The 16,858-nt window shown below is 36.6% G+C and overlaps 1 protein-coding gene across 1 annotated transcript in view; it reads right to left on the bottom strand.

The window, feature by feature from the left end:
• The window catches only part of DPYSL4 (dihydropyrimidinase like 4), a 225,749-nt gene that overhangs the window by 7,125 nt on the left and 201,766 nt on the right, over nucleotides 1–16,858 (bottom strand). The window contains exon 13 of the mRNA XM_044056812.1: nucleotides 4,545–4,701. Within this exon, the coding sequence (XP_043912747.1) occupies nucleotides 4,545–4,701 (157 nt within the window). The remainder of the gene's footprint in view (nucleotides 1–4,544; nucleotides 4,702–16,858) is intronic.

Here is a 16,858-nt window from a genome sequence, read left to right as displayed (position 1 = left end):
CTTTATTCATTATGCATATTTAAAACTCAGAATTTCTGCTGATGACATCACCATGAAGCAAAAAGTGAACCTTGGTTCTCTGTGAATGATTCCTATACTGGTCATTTAGACTTATGAACAAGCAAAACACTATGACTATTGTGATGGTTTTAAGACAGCACATCAGAGCTAAAATAAATTAATAGAAAACCATGAAAAAATCTACTTAAAAACTATTAATCTATATGAGAATTCCCAACTGCATAGCACTAAGGTAATACAAACTGTAATTGAGCTAATGATGCTTTTTCTTTCTAAAAGATTGCAACTTAGGAAACAATTGTCCATTTTCATCTTGCCCTTATTAGTGGGATGTCTGCTGCCCCCCCCCGAAAAAAAAGTGAAAAAAACCCAGCTTTAGCTTTGTAATGTTATTTGCTTTTCTGCTCAACCATTTAGAAAATTGATAATTATGAAATATATAATGTACACAATGTCAGTTTTGCATCTGAGAAAACATGAAGAAAGCTGGTGAGTTGTAAACATAAGCACCCAAAGAATGTTCAAATTTATTGCAACAGAATAGTTTATCTAGAATCAAAAACATCTGCACGGTACTAACAGCTTTAGTGACATAGAGGGGCAAAGCCCTGATTCTGGCCTATGCAACCCAACTCATGTACTTGCAAAGCTGGCAGGATAAGATGTATGCACGAGTGGATGGACACATGGTGGAGGATGGATGCACCCAACATGGTACAAGGTGGGACAGAGTAGGAAGCATGCAGCCATAAACCCTTGGATGGAGGCAGCAACACAAATGCATGTCTTAGGGTAGGTTTTCTACTCGGTGAGCCAGTGATTTATTGTAGCTATCATATTGAGTGTATAGAGTCTGCAAATACAGAAGGAAGTCATTGTGAACCTTCATGGTGATGCAAGTAACTCATTTCACTGCTCAGAAGGGAGGTTAGGACCACTAAAAAGTCTCCATACAGCCAGGATGCTGGCAATAATACAAAACACCTTCATTATTACCTGTATATTGGTCTCCTTTAGACAAATCGCACTCTTGTATAACTGGTGGGAAGGTCCCCCAGTATGGCAGCATGAGTGGTCTCACATCAGGTGGAAGGGGGATTCAAAAGTTAGCAGCCCTAGGACATAAATAACCTAGAAAAATATTACAAGTTATACAGTTTTTATCTTCAGATTAGTAGTGGAAAAACTGTCAGCAATTATGCTTTTCAATTAGCAACCTTCATTTGAACTCCATTACGGATACTCGAATGTGGGTTTACTTTGACTTCCTGAGAAGAAATGGAATGTTTTAAAGAAATGACCAAATTATTTTTTACAGTAATGACTGCCTTTAAATATATGCACACTGACACTGCTTTGTATGCAAATGCAATGAATATTTTAAAGATGTCAGAAACAGCTGTTGTTCTTACATCACAAGGATAAACATTTCATGCTAGAAATTAGACTGTCAACCTTCACCTATCATCATCTGTTTCATTTTGTTAAACAATATCTCCATTCCATGTTACTGCACTCTACATCACAATGTTACCTCTGTTAATAATGTAGGCATCCAGCAACCTCACCACAGCAATACAAGTATGGCTGCGCTTTAGGTGCCTAGAGATAAACTATCTGACTGTTTTATTTTATTAACTATAGTTTGCTGAATTCTTTCTTCACTTTTGAATGGTGTACTAAAGATATGTTCCTTCATATCAGGATAATTTAGTAATATTGCAGATGAGTTGGAACAGCACTGTCATTTTATACATGATAATACATTTGTTGTTATTCCAACTGGACAATTAAACTGCCAACAAATGCTCCAGTGAGATAGTTTTAAAGTCAACTGTTATGTCTGTAAGTACAGGCATCAGTAGGGTATAATTACAAAAGCAACTACAGGTGTTACTTGGCTCTAATGAGGATAGGCACATAAATTGAAGGGGTCTTGTTAAGAGTTTATCTTAAGAGGAGCGCAGGTCAACCAGGAATTCCAGTAGATGCAGACAGAAGTTTCCAGAAGTATGCAGTTTATTATAAAATGAATAAAGATAGGAGATACTGTTACACAGAAAAACTTAAAAGACTTGTCAAAAGTCATTTGCATTTTCAACTTCACTGGGGTTTTTCACCATTCTTTAAATTTTAAGATAGAATAATAATTACACACTGTCATTAAGGTGCTGGTAATATATTAAGCCAGTAATGAAAACTGGTGACTTATATATGGTGAAATAGCAGGAGAAAAGATACTGTGATGCATTGTATTAGCAATGGCTGAAACTTTGCCATGACTACTAAGCCTCATTTTTTAAATCATATAAACAGAGTTCAGTGAAGCTAGGAACATTAACATAGGAGAGGTGCCATAAGCATATACTGGAAAAAGAAAAGGTAACATGAACAATATTGTAGAAAAAAGCGCAAAAGGCAGAAACAAGGGTCATGAAAACCTGAAAGGCATAAAGAAAGTTGAGTAGGGGAAAACCTTTTACAAAAGTATATCCTCAAGGAAAACAGAGTTATGACTTTATTTTAACATAGGTAGTCTTGGGCTACATGAAAATACGATATACAGAAAAAAGTCTGTATGAGTCAATAGCATCTGATATATTTGGAATAAGCAATACTGATCACGGGAGATCTACGACTACTGGTGGATGTTTCTGGCATGTAGAAAACAAGATGAGATTAAGATACATTCAATGATGGAAAAGGACCTTCAGGACTTTCAATTTTTCTTGGTGAAGTAAATAGGAAAATGGAAGATGTAATCATCCTACTAATTACTATCTCCTATTTCCCTCGACTGTTTTATGATGAGTGTGCTGCCTTTATGAATGAATGGCACTTGGCCTTACTGTTTATCCATAATGGGAAGACTGTGCTGGACAAATGAAATCCAGCCTTGCATCAGAAAATCTTTAGCATCTGTGATAGGTTCTGGTGTTAGCTGTGATGCAATAAAGCAATAACCGATTACGTGGTGTGATATATTGAAGATTTACCCACGGTTGGTGTGGTTTAATCACACGGGTGAAGCCCAAGTGATTAAATAAAGCCAACTGTGGGTAAATTTCAATATACCACAACCAGGAGTAATTTTTTGCTATTATACAATGACATTATTTAAGAAAAAAATACTTTTCTTAAATAATGTCTTTGTATAACGGCACATTACTGTTCTTCCATTGGTTGTGGTACACTGCTTCCTTGTTTTGATGTACTGAGCATGTGTATGGGACTTGCATCCCATGCATACCCAGTACATTGATGCTTAGAAATGGAAGCAGTGGAGAAAAGAAAGCCTCAGTTGCTCCGTTTTTTCTTTCCTTTTTTTATTTGTTTAAAAAATAATAATTTGAGGATTTTATACCAACGGAAACAAGTCCGGGTGACTAGACCTTTTTTTCCATTGGGTGGTGCTGCAGTAGCGTTGGCGCCTCACAGTAAGATGCTGTCCAGTTTGATTCTCAGCTAGAGCGTCTTCTGCATGGAGACATGCGTGAATGGGCGTACCTTCGTTGAGGGTTGTGCGTCAGAGCTGGTAACTTGGCACGTAAAAATCAACTACCAATCAGTAGTGGACTGGAGTTCCGTTGTGGCAACCCCTAACCAGGAAAAGCCAAAAGACACAAACAAATATTGTGAGATTTACAACGGGCACGCTGACCAATCAGCGGGCACGTTTTGGAATATTAATGGGGGTTATTGTATAATATCTAGTATTACTTAACCTTATCAATCAGCAATGAAAGGACGTGTATCTCTAATTAATGATAATAGTTTACCAGCATTCCTATACAAAACTACTTGCAACAAACCTTGGAACAAAGCTTTTTTGCAGGGGTCAAAGCCCTCTCTGAACATCACGCACTGAACTTGTATAGACATTAAACAACAGTGGAGAGAGGATAAACCTTCTCTGTTCACACCAATATAAATTTTAAAATAAAACATATACTTATTGAGTGAAATTGTCAGATGTACTACAGAATGGTAGTGTGTACCAGGTGTCACAGATTTACACTAACCTATCAATACTACAAAATATCATAACTTTTCATAAAGTACTTTTAGGAACTTTTCCAAAATGAAATTTAATCTACAGTATAATAAAATACCACCAGTTTCCTTATCTGTGAAAGTATATTAATTTTATATCACTGTTATTCTTATGAGTGAAAATATACAAATTTTATAAACCATGCTTTATGCTGCAAACTGAGGTACTTAAATAAAAAAATAGAAAAATATTGACATAGACAATAAAAAAATGCATGCACACAGTTCAGGATTTAACTAAAAATGAATGTGTCACTTCGTGCGACAAAATTATATTTCCTTCTATATGACTAGTATGTCTTTTTTGAATCCTATAGGTTTCAAAGCATATAGGGAATGGCACAAAGGTCATGACATATTTTTGTTTTGTGTAAATATTTGTTGCATGTTGTAGTAAGAAAGGATTAGGTCAAATGGAGCTGTCCTTGTAAGTACTGCTTCATCAGTAAATGAAAATTAATTACTATTACCAGACAAACTGAATCCAGACTGATGCAGATTGCGTTTTGGCCCACTCATCATTTTTCCTGGGCATGTTGGTGTTGGTGCAACAGACTTGGCTGGTCCAGTGACATCATAAACAGGTCCATCGTAAAGTCCTCTTGGAACTCCACGGATCTCTGCCATCTATAACAAATATGTGTGCATGCATTACCACACAGTGCTTACTTATTTACCCATGGTACATTACATCATCATCATCATCACTGAATAATCTATTCATGACAAACATAATTCATTAACATCTTGTGATGGATTTTATGCAGTTTTTTAGATTAATGCAATTCATATATTTGTACACCTTACATGTATGTGTGTATGATATTCACTCTGCCTTGTCTGAGTATAGGAGGTTTCTTCTGTAATCAAAATGAAACAAAAGTGCTGTGTGGTTTCTGAATTAAAATTATGGTTGCTAAAACATACTTTTCTATTTATGTACTTTTCTGTTATTTGTAATGTTATTCTCTTTTACGTGTGTTTATGGCTGCTGAATAAAAAAAAAATCACAAAAATGTATCACAAATACAAACACAATACATAAATGTATCACTTCCCATACTTCCCATCACAAGATATAGCAAGAAAAAGAGTTACAGAGATCACCAATAATCATATTGCTATGGCTGTAGGATTAATCAGTTTTGGCATTTTCCATGCTTTGGTTGCTAGCAGATTTACAACCATTCAGAGCAATGCTACTGGGTGCCCTTAATTATTTTTTTCTGGTGTACTTTTATGGATTTAAGGATCTATCCCAAGAATACCTTTGCTCACCATATCACATCACAGCTACCTTTACAGAATCCCTTGCCATTTTTATAGTGATATATCTCCTGGTTAAATTATGCAGTCATTGTATTTCCTTTAGTGTAGAACTCATTAGAACAGTCTCAAACTGCACTGGTTATGTGACCTTGGAGATGATATACTTAGGAGATCAGGGCTGTAGGACAGTTCTCACAATGAGGACACAGGAGAAACAGACTTCTGCAAAAACATAGCTGCCAGATATATTAGTTTAACCTTTCAGAATACGGTACTTACGTAGTATCGCAACCAGATTTCTGACCACCTGTAAGTTGCGATGTCATCTCAAAGTACCACACTTTCCTTTTTCCTCTGAAAAGACAAGTGTTCAAAAAGAAAATAAAAGGTAAGAGTTTCAAGTGCATAATGCATTCCAAAAGAAATAACCCGGCATGACTGACATCTGAGCAAAGTCTAAAAAGATTGTCTTTTGTCGATGCAGGCAGGGTTTCACTTTAGTGTTACAGCTGTTAGGAAGGAATTTGAAATGTGAGGAGAATTTATGGGGAGTTTAACAGTTAAGGAGTGAAGGTTTGGTTTAGGGAACAGATGGGGACTTTACGGATTATGGCTACGGCTTTCATAATGATGCACTTTACTAGCATGTAGTTGTGGCTGGCTACACAATTGAGTGAGAGCAGGTGAGTAGGATGTACGGCAAGTGACAGCAAATAAGCCCACTATCAGCATGTCTCACCGTTATTCCTCTACCTGCTGCCTCATACCCGCTGTGGCACACTACTACATACTTGCTTACACACCCCTTTCCAGCTTAACAAACCTCTTTTCTAAGAAACAGAATGAAGTATGCAACTTCAGAAACCTGGTTGTTTTCCTTCTGTGAAAGATTCGAAGTACTCTGTGCAAATATTGGAACAGACTGTATGACAGCAGCACTGATAAGTCAAGCGTGTGTCTGAAATGCACACAAAACACGAGGAGGATTTGTGAAATTTGTCCTGTTCCTGCAAGTAATGTAAACTTTCTGGCCAGTGGTAAGAACTATGATCAGTAGTTTGAAGTGTTTCTGGGACTCGTCTGGCTGCAGGTATGCAGTTTCCGGAACTGTGAAAATCTGGTTGCGATAATAAGTGTACCCAGAATACTTTGGATTCTCTCAAAATGGTCACAGGTAAACAATTTTTGTCACAGACAATAATGTTATGCTTTGAGGAGCCTAAATACTCAACATATATCATAACAGATAAACACTATTTACATGGAATAAAGATGGCATTAAGGACAGCCCTACTAAGTATACAGATGACAACAAAATATATGAGATTAATACTGCATGTCAAATTAACACCCCTGCCTTGGGATTTGACATATATTTGCCACATCTAAATGAAGCATAAACTGTATCTCTGGAAATAAAATACATAATTCCTGGCTTCCGAAAATTTTAAATGTGTCACTGTCATCCCAGTGCCTTTCAATGAGTTTCTTCAGCAGTAACTATATAATGCACAAAATACTGCATCCACACACCCACAATGATTTCCATAAAGGGATAACAACACCTTTTTAGTGGCAATGATGCTTTTTTTTAATTTACATGAACACACTAAAACCAGATTAGTCTTGCATACCCAGGACACAATTACTGTACACTCTGAAAATGAGCCAACTGTACTATTAATTTCTGACGTTTAGCTAGTTCAGGCAGCACCCTGGGCTGGTATTTTGAACCAGTGCCCCATCAACTCAGTTCTTCAAAAAAAGAAGCGCTTATTACAGTAAGATCAACACCCCACCCCAGCTCTTCCTTTAAAAAACAAAAAAACAAAAACAAAAAATTGGAGGTTCCATCTACTGGCAGACCACTCGTGATAACCAATATAGACATCATAAGAACAATTTGTCCTATGCTGAGAGGGGAGCCTTGAGAGCCCTACAGGATAATAAGCATATAGTAATTCGGCCAGCGGATAAAGGTGGCCTCATAGTGGTTATGGACAGGTCACACTATGAGCGGTCTATGTGCTCAATGTTAAGTGATGGTAGTTTTTATGAGAGAATTACAGTAGATGATGTTCATAGAGTGATGTTCTTGGTTAGCCAGTGTATATCAGGGTTTTTTTCTACTCATCTAGTTACAGAAGATGTTTTTTCATTTTTGAAGGTGGTCAATCCTTTGATTCCACTTATACAGGGCCTCCCCAAAATCCATAAGCATCCCACCGACCCACCAATGAGACCTATTGTGGCAGGCGGTGGGTGGGTCACAGAGCCACTTTCTTTATACTTTGAGAAGGTTTTAAGACCTGTTATTAATTTGAATCCTGTGGTCCCAAAGGACTCAAAACAATTTCTACTAGATCTCTATCAGTGCATATCTTCCATTTGTGATGTTGAGAATGTCATTTTTGTTACCTTTGATATTCAATCTTTGTTTACGATGATTCCCAATCGGTTGGGTGTTCAGTTTGTGCATGAATATCTTTTGTTACATAGTGAATATACTCTGGCACAGGTAGATCTTACCTGTTATTTTTTGGAGATGGTGCTTGAAAACAACATTTTCACCTTTAATGGTGATATGTATCTCCAAAAACATGGCGTAGCTATGGGCACTTCATGTGCCAATAGCTATGCCAATATGTTTTTAGCACACTGGGAGAATAATAGTTTGTTCCCCACCCAGCGTTTTAGGGAGTATGTACTGTTCTATCGACATTTCGTTGAGGATTTGTTTTTGTTGTGGAGAGGCCCTGTTGATAGGTTGATAGCGTTTCATAATATGATGAATAATCTGATTGACTGCCTAAAATTTACTTTTTCTTGGTCTTTGATCATATTGAGTTTTTGGACCTGTACATTGAAAAGTTACCAGGTAATATTATTAATACCGGGGTTTATCGTAAAACCTGTCATAGAAATGCATTTCTGTTTAGATCTAGTATGCACCCCGGCTATATCTTTAGGAATTTGATCAGAGGTCAGGGGATAAGGGCTTCCAGGTTGAATCCCACCATGCCTGGCTTTTTAAAAGAGATTGATAGTTTGGAATGTAAGTTGTTGGCATGAGGGTACACCTCATCTGAGATTGATAAGCAATGGTCAGACCTAGGTCAACTGAGACTGACCACAGCAAGTCCTTATTTTGGACCCACACCAGATGTATGTGTTGGTAGGGACATGGGTTCCATCACCTCATAGGTTAAAGTTCCTCTATTTTATACTAGTGATCATAAGGATGTCACTCAGTTATTTAGTCAGTTTTGGGCCATTTTACAAGTGGATAATGATATATGTAGGATCGTGGGTGATAGACCCATGTTTCAGTTTAGGAACTGTAAAAATTTGAAAAGACTCTTGTGCTATGATAAAACCACAGCAATGTGCCTGTAAATTCTGGCTCTACCTCATCCTGTGGTAATTGTAGTTTTTGTACCTATATCAATAAGGTTGAATCCTTTTTTCATCCTGATTTATACAAAGAATTTGTCTTTCATGCTTCTGCAGACTGTATGACCCCCCCCCATGTGATATATTTGGCTGAATGTACCATCTGCCACTCCTTCTATGTTGATAAAACTAACAGGGTCCTACGGGACAGGATGAGGGAGCACTTATATCACATTAGGAAGGGTTTGTTGCATAATGCCCTTTCCAAGCATGGTTTGGAGTCTGGGACGTCCCATACTTTTACCTTTAGAGTTATTGAGAGCATTAATCCTAGTATTAGGGAAGGCGATTTCTACACACACACACAGAACATAGAGAGGCCTGCTGGATCATCATGCTCTGTGCTGATAGGGGCAGGGGGTTGAATGAAAGGGTCTCCATTAAGCCTGTCTTGAAGAAAAGGAGGCTACATAAGTGAGCAGGCTCATGTCTTTTGTCTGTTTACTATATTCGTTTAGTCAGACACATTTGCATCTTTATTTTTTATGCCTTCTTTTATGTACCTTCCATGTGTTTTATTTTTTAGTTTGCTCTGTGCATTTGACATAGAGATATATATACATATATATGCTGCATTTTTACAGAGACATTTTTACAAAGACAGTTTTTAATTGCTTTGTTGTATAAGTAATTGCTTGATTGATGTGATTTAATCATTGGATGCTGCTTAATTTATGCTGGGTTTAAATAGTGGTTGTGTCAGTAGTTGTTTTATGGTCTGATGAAGCTGAATAGTGAAAGCGCTTACCTCTTGTCGACTACAATAAAGGAGTTTTATATGGTTTCGTATCCAGTTGGATTTTTTGTGCCTGCATTTTGCCTACAATCTGAACTTTAATTCTAATAGTCTTACTTTGTGAGTTCTCATTTGGTAATTGGAACTTGCATATGCCTGGCTCTGTCCATTGCTAGTGTTTATTTCCTTGGTTCATTTATCTTTATTCCAGCAACGGAGGACTTACCACCTGGTTTCCACTACTTTGTTTTTATTTTTATTGCTACACTCATATTTTTGGTGGCTATCTGGGTGGACATGGCATCTGAACAACTGTCTTCTATTGAACTAAATTATAATCTGAACAGCAAGGTGAATGCCAAGATGAATGGAACTGGAGCTCCATTTTCAGAGAGATTCTCTCTGTATTTGCAGAGAGAAAGGAGTTGTTTATGGCAACTTGTTGTCCCTACTATTGGTGATGACATGCTACATGAGATGGGAGATCTGGAGGCCCTTCAGCAGACAATGGAAGTTACTGAGCATGATTTTCTAAAACTTAAAAGGTTGCAGGCACAACGCTTACACTTTGAGATTTGTTTAGAGAAGAAAATCATGCCACGAGGCTTGTGTGTGCTTAATATGCCTAATCAGGGTGCACAGACTCCTGATTTATTGGTTCGGTGGCAGAAATTGAATCTAGAGGTAAGCGCTAGTTACATGCGCCTGTTAATTGAACATTTTAGTCCTGAAGAGGATAAATTGAGAGAGTCTTTACGAGAGAGGCAGGAAGCCCTTCTTAAGGACTAGAGAGTGGATGTCTTGAATCCGTTGTTTGTGAGTTTGTTAGACGGCATTGCCATCTTTGAACGGAAACTTATTTACCAAAAAAAGACTAAGTTTTTGCATGACATTAATGATTTTAAGACAGGCCATGTATTTATGTGGCCACGCACTGGACAAAGTGTAGATGGACATGGAACAGTTAACCATTCGATCCAGGTTAACAGGATGAGTGAGACTGTGGTTTCTAATCAATGTGTGACAGAGTCAGTGGGCTCTGCCTCGGGTAATACTCAAGATTGTTTGCTGTTAAAGAATGCTATTGCCAATGCGACTATACCTAATAATGTAATTGGGGTTGGTTTGAGTGTCAATGTGGATAGAAATTTCTGAAGTTTAGCTAGTTCAGGCAGCACCCTGGGCTGGTATTTTGAACCAGTGCCCCATCAACTCAGTTCTTCAAAAAAAGAAGCACTTCACTGTAATAATCACTACATTGTGATTGGCTTATTACAGTAAGATCAACACCCCACCCCCAGCTCTTCCTTTAAAAAAAAAACAAAAACAAAAACAAAAAATTGGAGGTTCCATCTACTGGCAGACCAGCTAGGTGGCCACATGCATAAAATCCCTCCCTTCTGCTCCAGACATTTCTGTTTCTGCACATTGACCCCAGCCATCTTTCAGTATATGTTATTAAAAAATATTTTTTTTCTTTTTTAACTATAGCTACTGTTTATACTCTACCTGCATGGAACACTACAGTGCTTGTGTTTTGGATTTCAAAAAAGTTATTTTTAAACAGTAGCAAACTGATTCTCCAGTTTAGACCCTGCCTGCACAGAGTGCTACAGCACTCATGTTTTGGTTTAAAAAAATCTTCTTTTTAAACTGTAGTAAACTGTTTGCTAAAAATGTAACAAAACAATTCTCCAGTTTGTACATTTCCTGCACAGAGTGCTACAATGATCATGTTTTGGTTAAAAAAATATTCATTTTAAGCTGTAGCAAAATGCTTGCTACAAATGTAGCAAACAGTTGCTATGGGTTATACCCTGCCTGCATGGAAGACTACAGCACCCATGCTTTAGTTTTAAAAAACATCTTATTTTTAAACTGTAGCAAACTGCTTGCTACAAATGTAGCAAACAGATTTTCCAGTTTATACCCTGCCTGCACAGTGCTCCTGCACTCATGCTTTAGTTAAAAAAAGATTTCTTATTTATAAACTGCAGCAAAATGCTTAGTACAAATGTAGCAAATATTTGCTACATTTTATTCCCTGCCTGCATGCAGCACAACAGTACTCAGGTATTAGTTTAAAAAAATATATTTTAAACTATAGCAAACTGCTTACTAAGTTGCTACAGTATGGACCACACACAGAGCTCTACAACACTCAGGTTTGACTGCAAATGCAATACCAGCTTTTAAAAGGCTGATTGCATATTGCATTAAAGATCAGGATTGGCTAATCACCCCCCTCAACACTTTGCAATCAGGGCAGTTGCCCCTTTATTCCCACCTTAGCTAAACTATTGATTAATTTATATTAGCTATGCCTGAGCAGTATCTCTTCTGCGGGCAAATGCCAATAATTATAATTCATCAATTTTATTGTTTACTTAAAGAAAGATGATAGCAGGTAGATATTACTCATAAACATATTAAACAATAATATTATTCACATTATCCATTGCAGTGTCAGTGGAACAGAAAGGAGCACACTCAACTTTGATACAGAAGGTTCCATTCCCATATCAGGTAGATCCCAATTAGTAATACTGCAGTGCAGTATAAGGGGGGAGGGGGTTCTGTACTCCTGAATGTGTTATCCTTTGGATGAAGCATTAAACCTAGGCCCCAACCGCCTAAATTGCTGGTAGCACTGGTGGGTGTAAAAGATACCATAGCACCTATCAAAATGAGTCCTTTATTAAAAATCACAAAATACAATATATACATTCTAGATACAAAATTCACAAAATATTTACAATTAGTTACAAATATTTACAAGTGAGTCACACATTTTCAACAACAAATCATTTTGCTTATACTTTCAGTCCCCCGCTCTTTTTCTTCCATAATGAAAAGCATATTCTTCCTCAGAATTTCTCATAATACCCATTTACCATTATATTTTATCTCATTCATTCTTTCATACCATATAATCCATATTATAGAAAATTTATAATCTATCTATATCCTTTTGTTTCATGTTTTCATAATATCCATATTTATACAATTATCCTTTTTCAGTCCTTTTAAACAGTCTTTGTCACATATTTCTTTCCATAATTGATTCACTCTTTTATTTATTTATATGCCATATTTGCTTCTACTTATTTATAGATAACCCCCATAAAAAATCTGTATATTCTACATATTTTTCACATCTATTCATTCTTGCTTTTATCACTTTCACTTTTTTATCTTATAACTGTTTCCAAGGAAATACATAGTAAAGTGTTTTCCATTATATTTTCATACTATGATTTCCTATGCTTCTCTTTTGTTCCTAAATCCATCTTCCACAGTAATATTTCCTCCTGATATAATTTCATTTCTATACAAGTGATCCATTTACTTTTTTTAAACCTTTAAGCTTTTCATAGTGATTTATATTTTTTCTCTACAATCTTTATTACTAAATTTTATTTTTCTTGCATTTCTATTAATACTATATATAAGTTTAATGAAGCTGTATATCCAACTGGGTTTACTAAACCTAGACATCCTTCCTTTTTATTAACATATAAAATTCTTCTTTTAATAGGATTCAACCTAAATCCCCATATGAATGTGAACTACACATTCAATAATTCTTTTTCACATGCTAATTTACCTAATACCACAGAATTAATAAAATATATTTTTTCTTGTATGAAAAAGTTTAAAAATTCTCCAGACTATACAAGTGCTTCTTATTTTAAGTATCATATGCTTCCATTGTGTGGCTCCCTGTTGTTCACTACCAACCTTTATTCCCAATATTTCTATTTGTTTTTTATTAAATTGAATACCTTTAATTTTTCCAAAGAACCTTTACTTTGTTTTTCATTAATACATAGCCTTTAGTTCTTTAAGTGTCGGAATAGCTATACCCATCCATTTTTTTTTATTTTTCACAACTAGTACTAAATCATTCACATAAGAGAACATCACAGGAATCTGAATTCCCTCTGACAAACAAAATTTAGCTTTGTTTAATGTCCTATTTATATTGGAAAGTACTGCATTCATAAGTAATGCAAATTGTATACTACTTGCTGGAAACTCTTGCTTAATACCACTCTTTAATTATATTTTCACAGTTAACCAGCCATTTATCACTAATCTCACTTTATTCCTGCTATAAACAAATTTCAACACATTGAATATTGTATCACTTTATGCTGGATCTTGTCAAATGCTTTACTTATATCACCTAGTAATATTTTCAATTCACTTTGCCTATATCTTACATTGTCAACCAATTATTTTATTAACATTAATAGTTCTTGACTTCCTTTTGGGTGGCCATGGTGGTGCAGCAGTTAGCATTGCCGCCTCACAGCAAGAAGTTCTCTGGTCTGATCCTCGGCTAGGGTGCCTTCTGTGCAGAGTCTGCATATCCTCATTGTGGTCGCGTGGGTTTCCTCTGGTTTCCTCTGGGTGCTCTGGTTTCCTCCCACATCTCAAAGACATGCTGTAGGTGGATTGTACACTCTAAATTGGCTCTAGTCATGAGTGCTTCTGTGTGTGTACCTTCTGTGGAAGGTTGGGTGCCGGGCTGGCAACTCAACAGCGTAAAACTCCAATGACAATCATGAGCGGATAGGTGATCCGCTGTGTTGACCCCTAACCGGGAAAAGCCAAAAGAAACTTGACTTCCTTTTGCTTTTATTCCAAATATTGTTTCAGTCAGTAATTTATTAGCCTTACTTATTATTTTTTTTCTATTATTTTCATAAAGATATTATTGCCCACATTATTTAATACTAAGGGTCTCCAATTTTTTATGTCTGCTTTCCTCCCTATTTCCATATAAATTTCATTGCTTTATACCTATTCTTTTATCATTTCCACCTTTTTTTCAAACCATTCCTTCATTACCTTTAAAAATATTCCTTTTGCCATTCTTGCATGTCCTTATACATTAAATATTCAAGTCCATCTGTGCCCAGCCTGTGGCTGCGTTGACATTCACTGTTTTCAATACATATTTAAATTATTTCATTGTAATCTATTCTTCCATTCTCTTATTATCCTCATTTAGTCTTTAAAGTTCCATTTTTTTTTTCTTAGTGTCACCTACTGAAAGATTTTAAGAATATGCCTTTTAACTCTGCACATAATTTCTTTTTGTGCATTATTCTTATTTTTTTCTTTAACTATTTTACTTAGATATGGTGCTGCTGCTTCCCTTCTTCCTTGTAAAAATATTTTTGTTTAAATAACATTTTTTTATTTTTTTTTCTTGGTTCATTTCATATAACATTCTTTCTTTTTCTGGAAATTCTTTTATTCTCTACTATAAATGTAAATACTTGATTACTGATGTCTTTATATGTGTCACTATCTTGTATTCTTTTTGTCCCTTGCCATTCTAATATATATTTTTTTATATTTTTATTTTAAACTGATTCACCAGCTTGTCTAATCTTTATAAAATTCTACCATGCTTATATGATCTAACCATAACTGATGTATTACTTCCTTCACTTGCTCATTTAGGTCTGTTTCCTTAATTAATTTTATACATCTGCCTATTCTTAAATAACTTATTCTTTCTTGAATTTCTATCCAGATTGCTGCATGATCTGAGAAATTTGTAATTTTGACTCCTTGATGTAATATATTGAAGCTTTCAGGTACTATAAAGTAATCAGTTTCAGTTCTTAGATAACTCCTTCTGCATGTATAATGTTTGCTTTTCCACATAAACCTTTTACAGCATTTAACCATATCAAAAATAACTTTTACATCCATCCCTACTTTTCACTTATATTTTAAATCACAATTAAAGTCTCCCACTACTACTACTTGCATATTTACACTCACATAATCAAGTATTTTCTTAAACATGATCTCTCTTTGTTTTGTATAGTGTATGCATAGACTGCAATTAGCCAATATGTTTGATTCCTCCATATTATATCTAATATTACTATTCTTCCTAATACTAATGTATATTCCAGAATCTTCATATGTTCTTTATAGGTTCATAGGTTCATAGGTTCATACTAGGCTATCTGCCCTAGGGCATTTATAAGCCTAGCCAGAATGTGTTTGGCTTTCGCCACCCATTTTAAATTTATTTTGCTATGCCCTTTTTCGAGGTTAGTATACTGTGCCTCTGTCTAACAGTGACACAGAAGTGATACCCGGGGTAAACCTACGATCTCCCATCCACTCATCAAGATTCCTCTTGAAGAGAGTCAATGAGGGACTCTGCCTAACCTGGACTGGGATTTTATTCCAGAGTGAAGGGAGCCTCTGGGTTATGAATCTGTCCCTCCAGCATGTCCTATTTATTTCAGTGCTGAGGTTCAAGTCTCTCGAGCGCGTAGCTCGATGGGATTTGGATTTTCTGAGGTGCAGCATGTCCATTAATTCCGGGTTGGACATGGCTTTATACGTCAGGCAGAAATCGCCTCTGAACAGGCGGTATGCCACTGAGTAGAGCTGGAGTTTCTTTAACCGGGCAGAATATGGCATCTGTTTGAGCCATTTGATCCTCTTGGTGAGGTACTTTTGGGGTCTTTCCAGTTGCTGCAGGTGTCTGGTAAGGTACATCCCAAAAGGGGCATTGTACTCAATTATGGGCCTGATGAGGGATGAGTAAAGAGGCACGATGACCTCCCCTGATCTAGATGTGAATCCCTTCATGATTAGGTGGGTTATATAAAATGTTTTTCTAACCACTTTGGCCACGTGGTTGTCAAATGAGAGATTGCTATCAACTTGGGTCCCCAGGTCCCTAATTACTTCTATCGTACTTAATGGATTACCACCTATGTGGTAATTTGTGGGCACTTTGTTTTTGCCAAAGGGGATGACTATACACTTTTTGGCATTTAGCTTGAGGCCATTGCTCTGGCACCAGTTGTCTGTTTCTATGAGGCCCTTTTGGAGGATGCTTGTGTCGGCTGGAGAGTCAATTATGGCGCCCAGTTTGCAGTCATCTGCGAACTTGGTCAGCCACAGTCCTTCCGTGTTGGCCTGTACCTCCGAGAAATATATACCGAACAAGAGAGGTCCCAGGACTGAGCCTTGTGGGACACCACTTGTAACTGGTTTGGAGTCTGACATGGCTCCAGCAATTCTAACCATGTGGGTTCTGTCCTTGAGCCAGTTTGCAATCCATCTAGTGACATAGGGGTTTATATTTAAGCTGGTGAGCTTATCTATAATGCCCGAGTGGGGTATTGTATCTAAGGCTTTTGTGAGGTCCAGGTAGGCTTTGTGGACCACCTTCCCCTTGCCAATGGCCTTGGTGACTGTTTCAAAGAAATCAACCAGGTTTAAGAGGCAGGATCTGCCCTTAACAAAGCCAAACTGGGTAGGATCCAGTGTCTGTAG

This window comes from Protopterus annectens, chromosome 14.part0, assembly GCF_019279795.1.
Source record: "Protopterus annectens isolate FY-2018-M chromosome 14.part0, PAN1.0, whole genome shotgun sequence".
NCBI classification, from domain to species: Eukaryota; Metazoa; Chordata; order Ceratodontiformes; family Protopteridae; genus Protopterus; species Protopterus annectens.
This window is presented reverse-complemented; position numbering and strand designations above follow the sequence as displayed.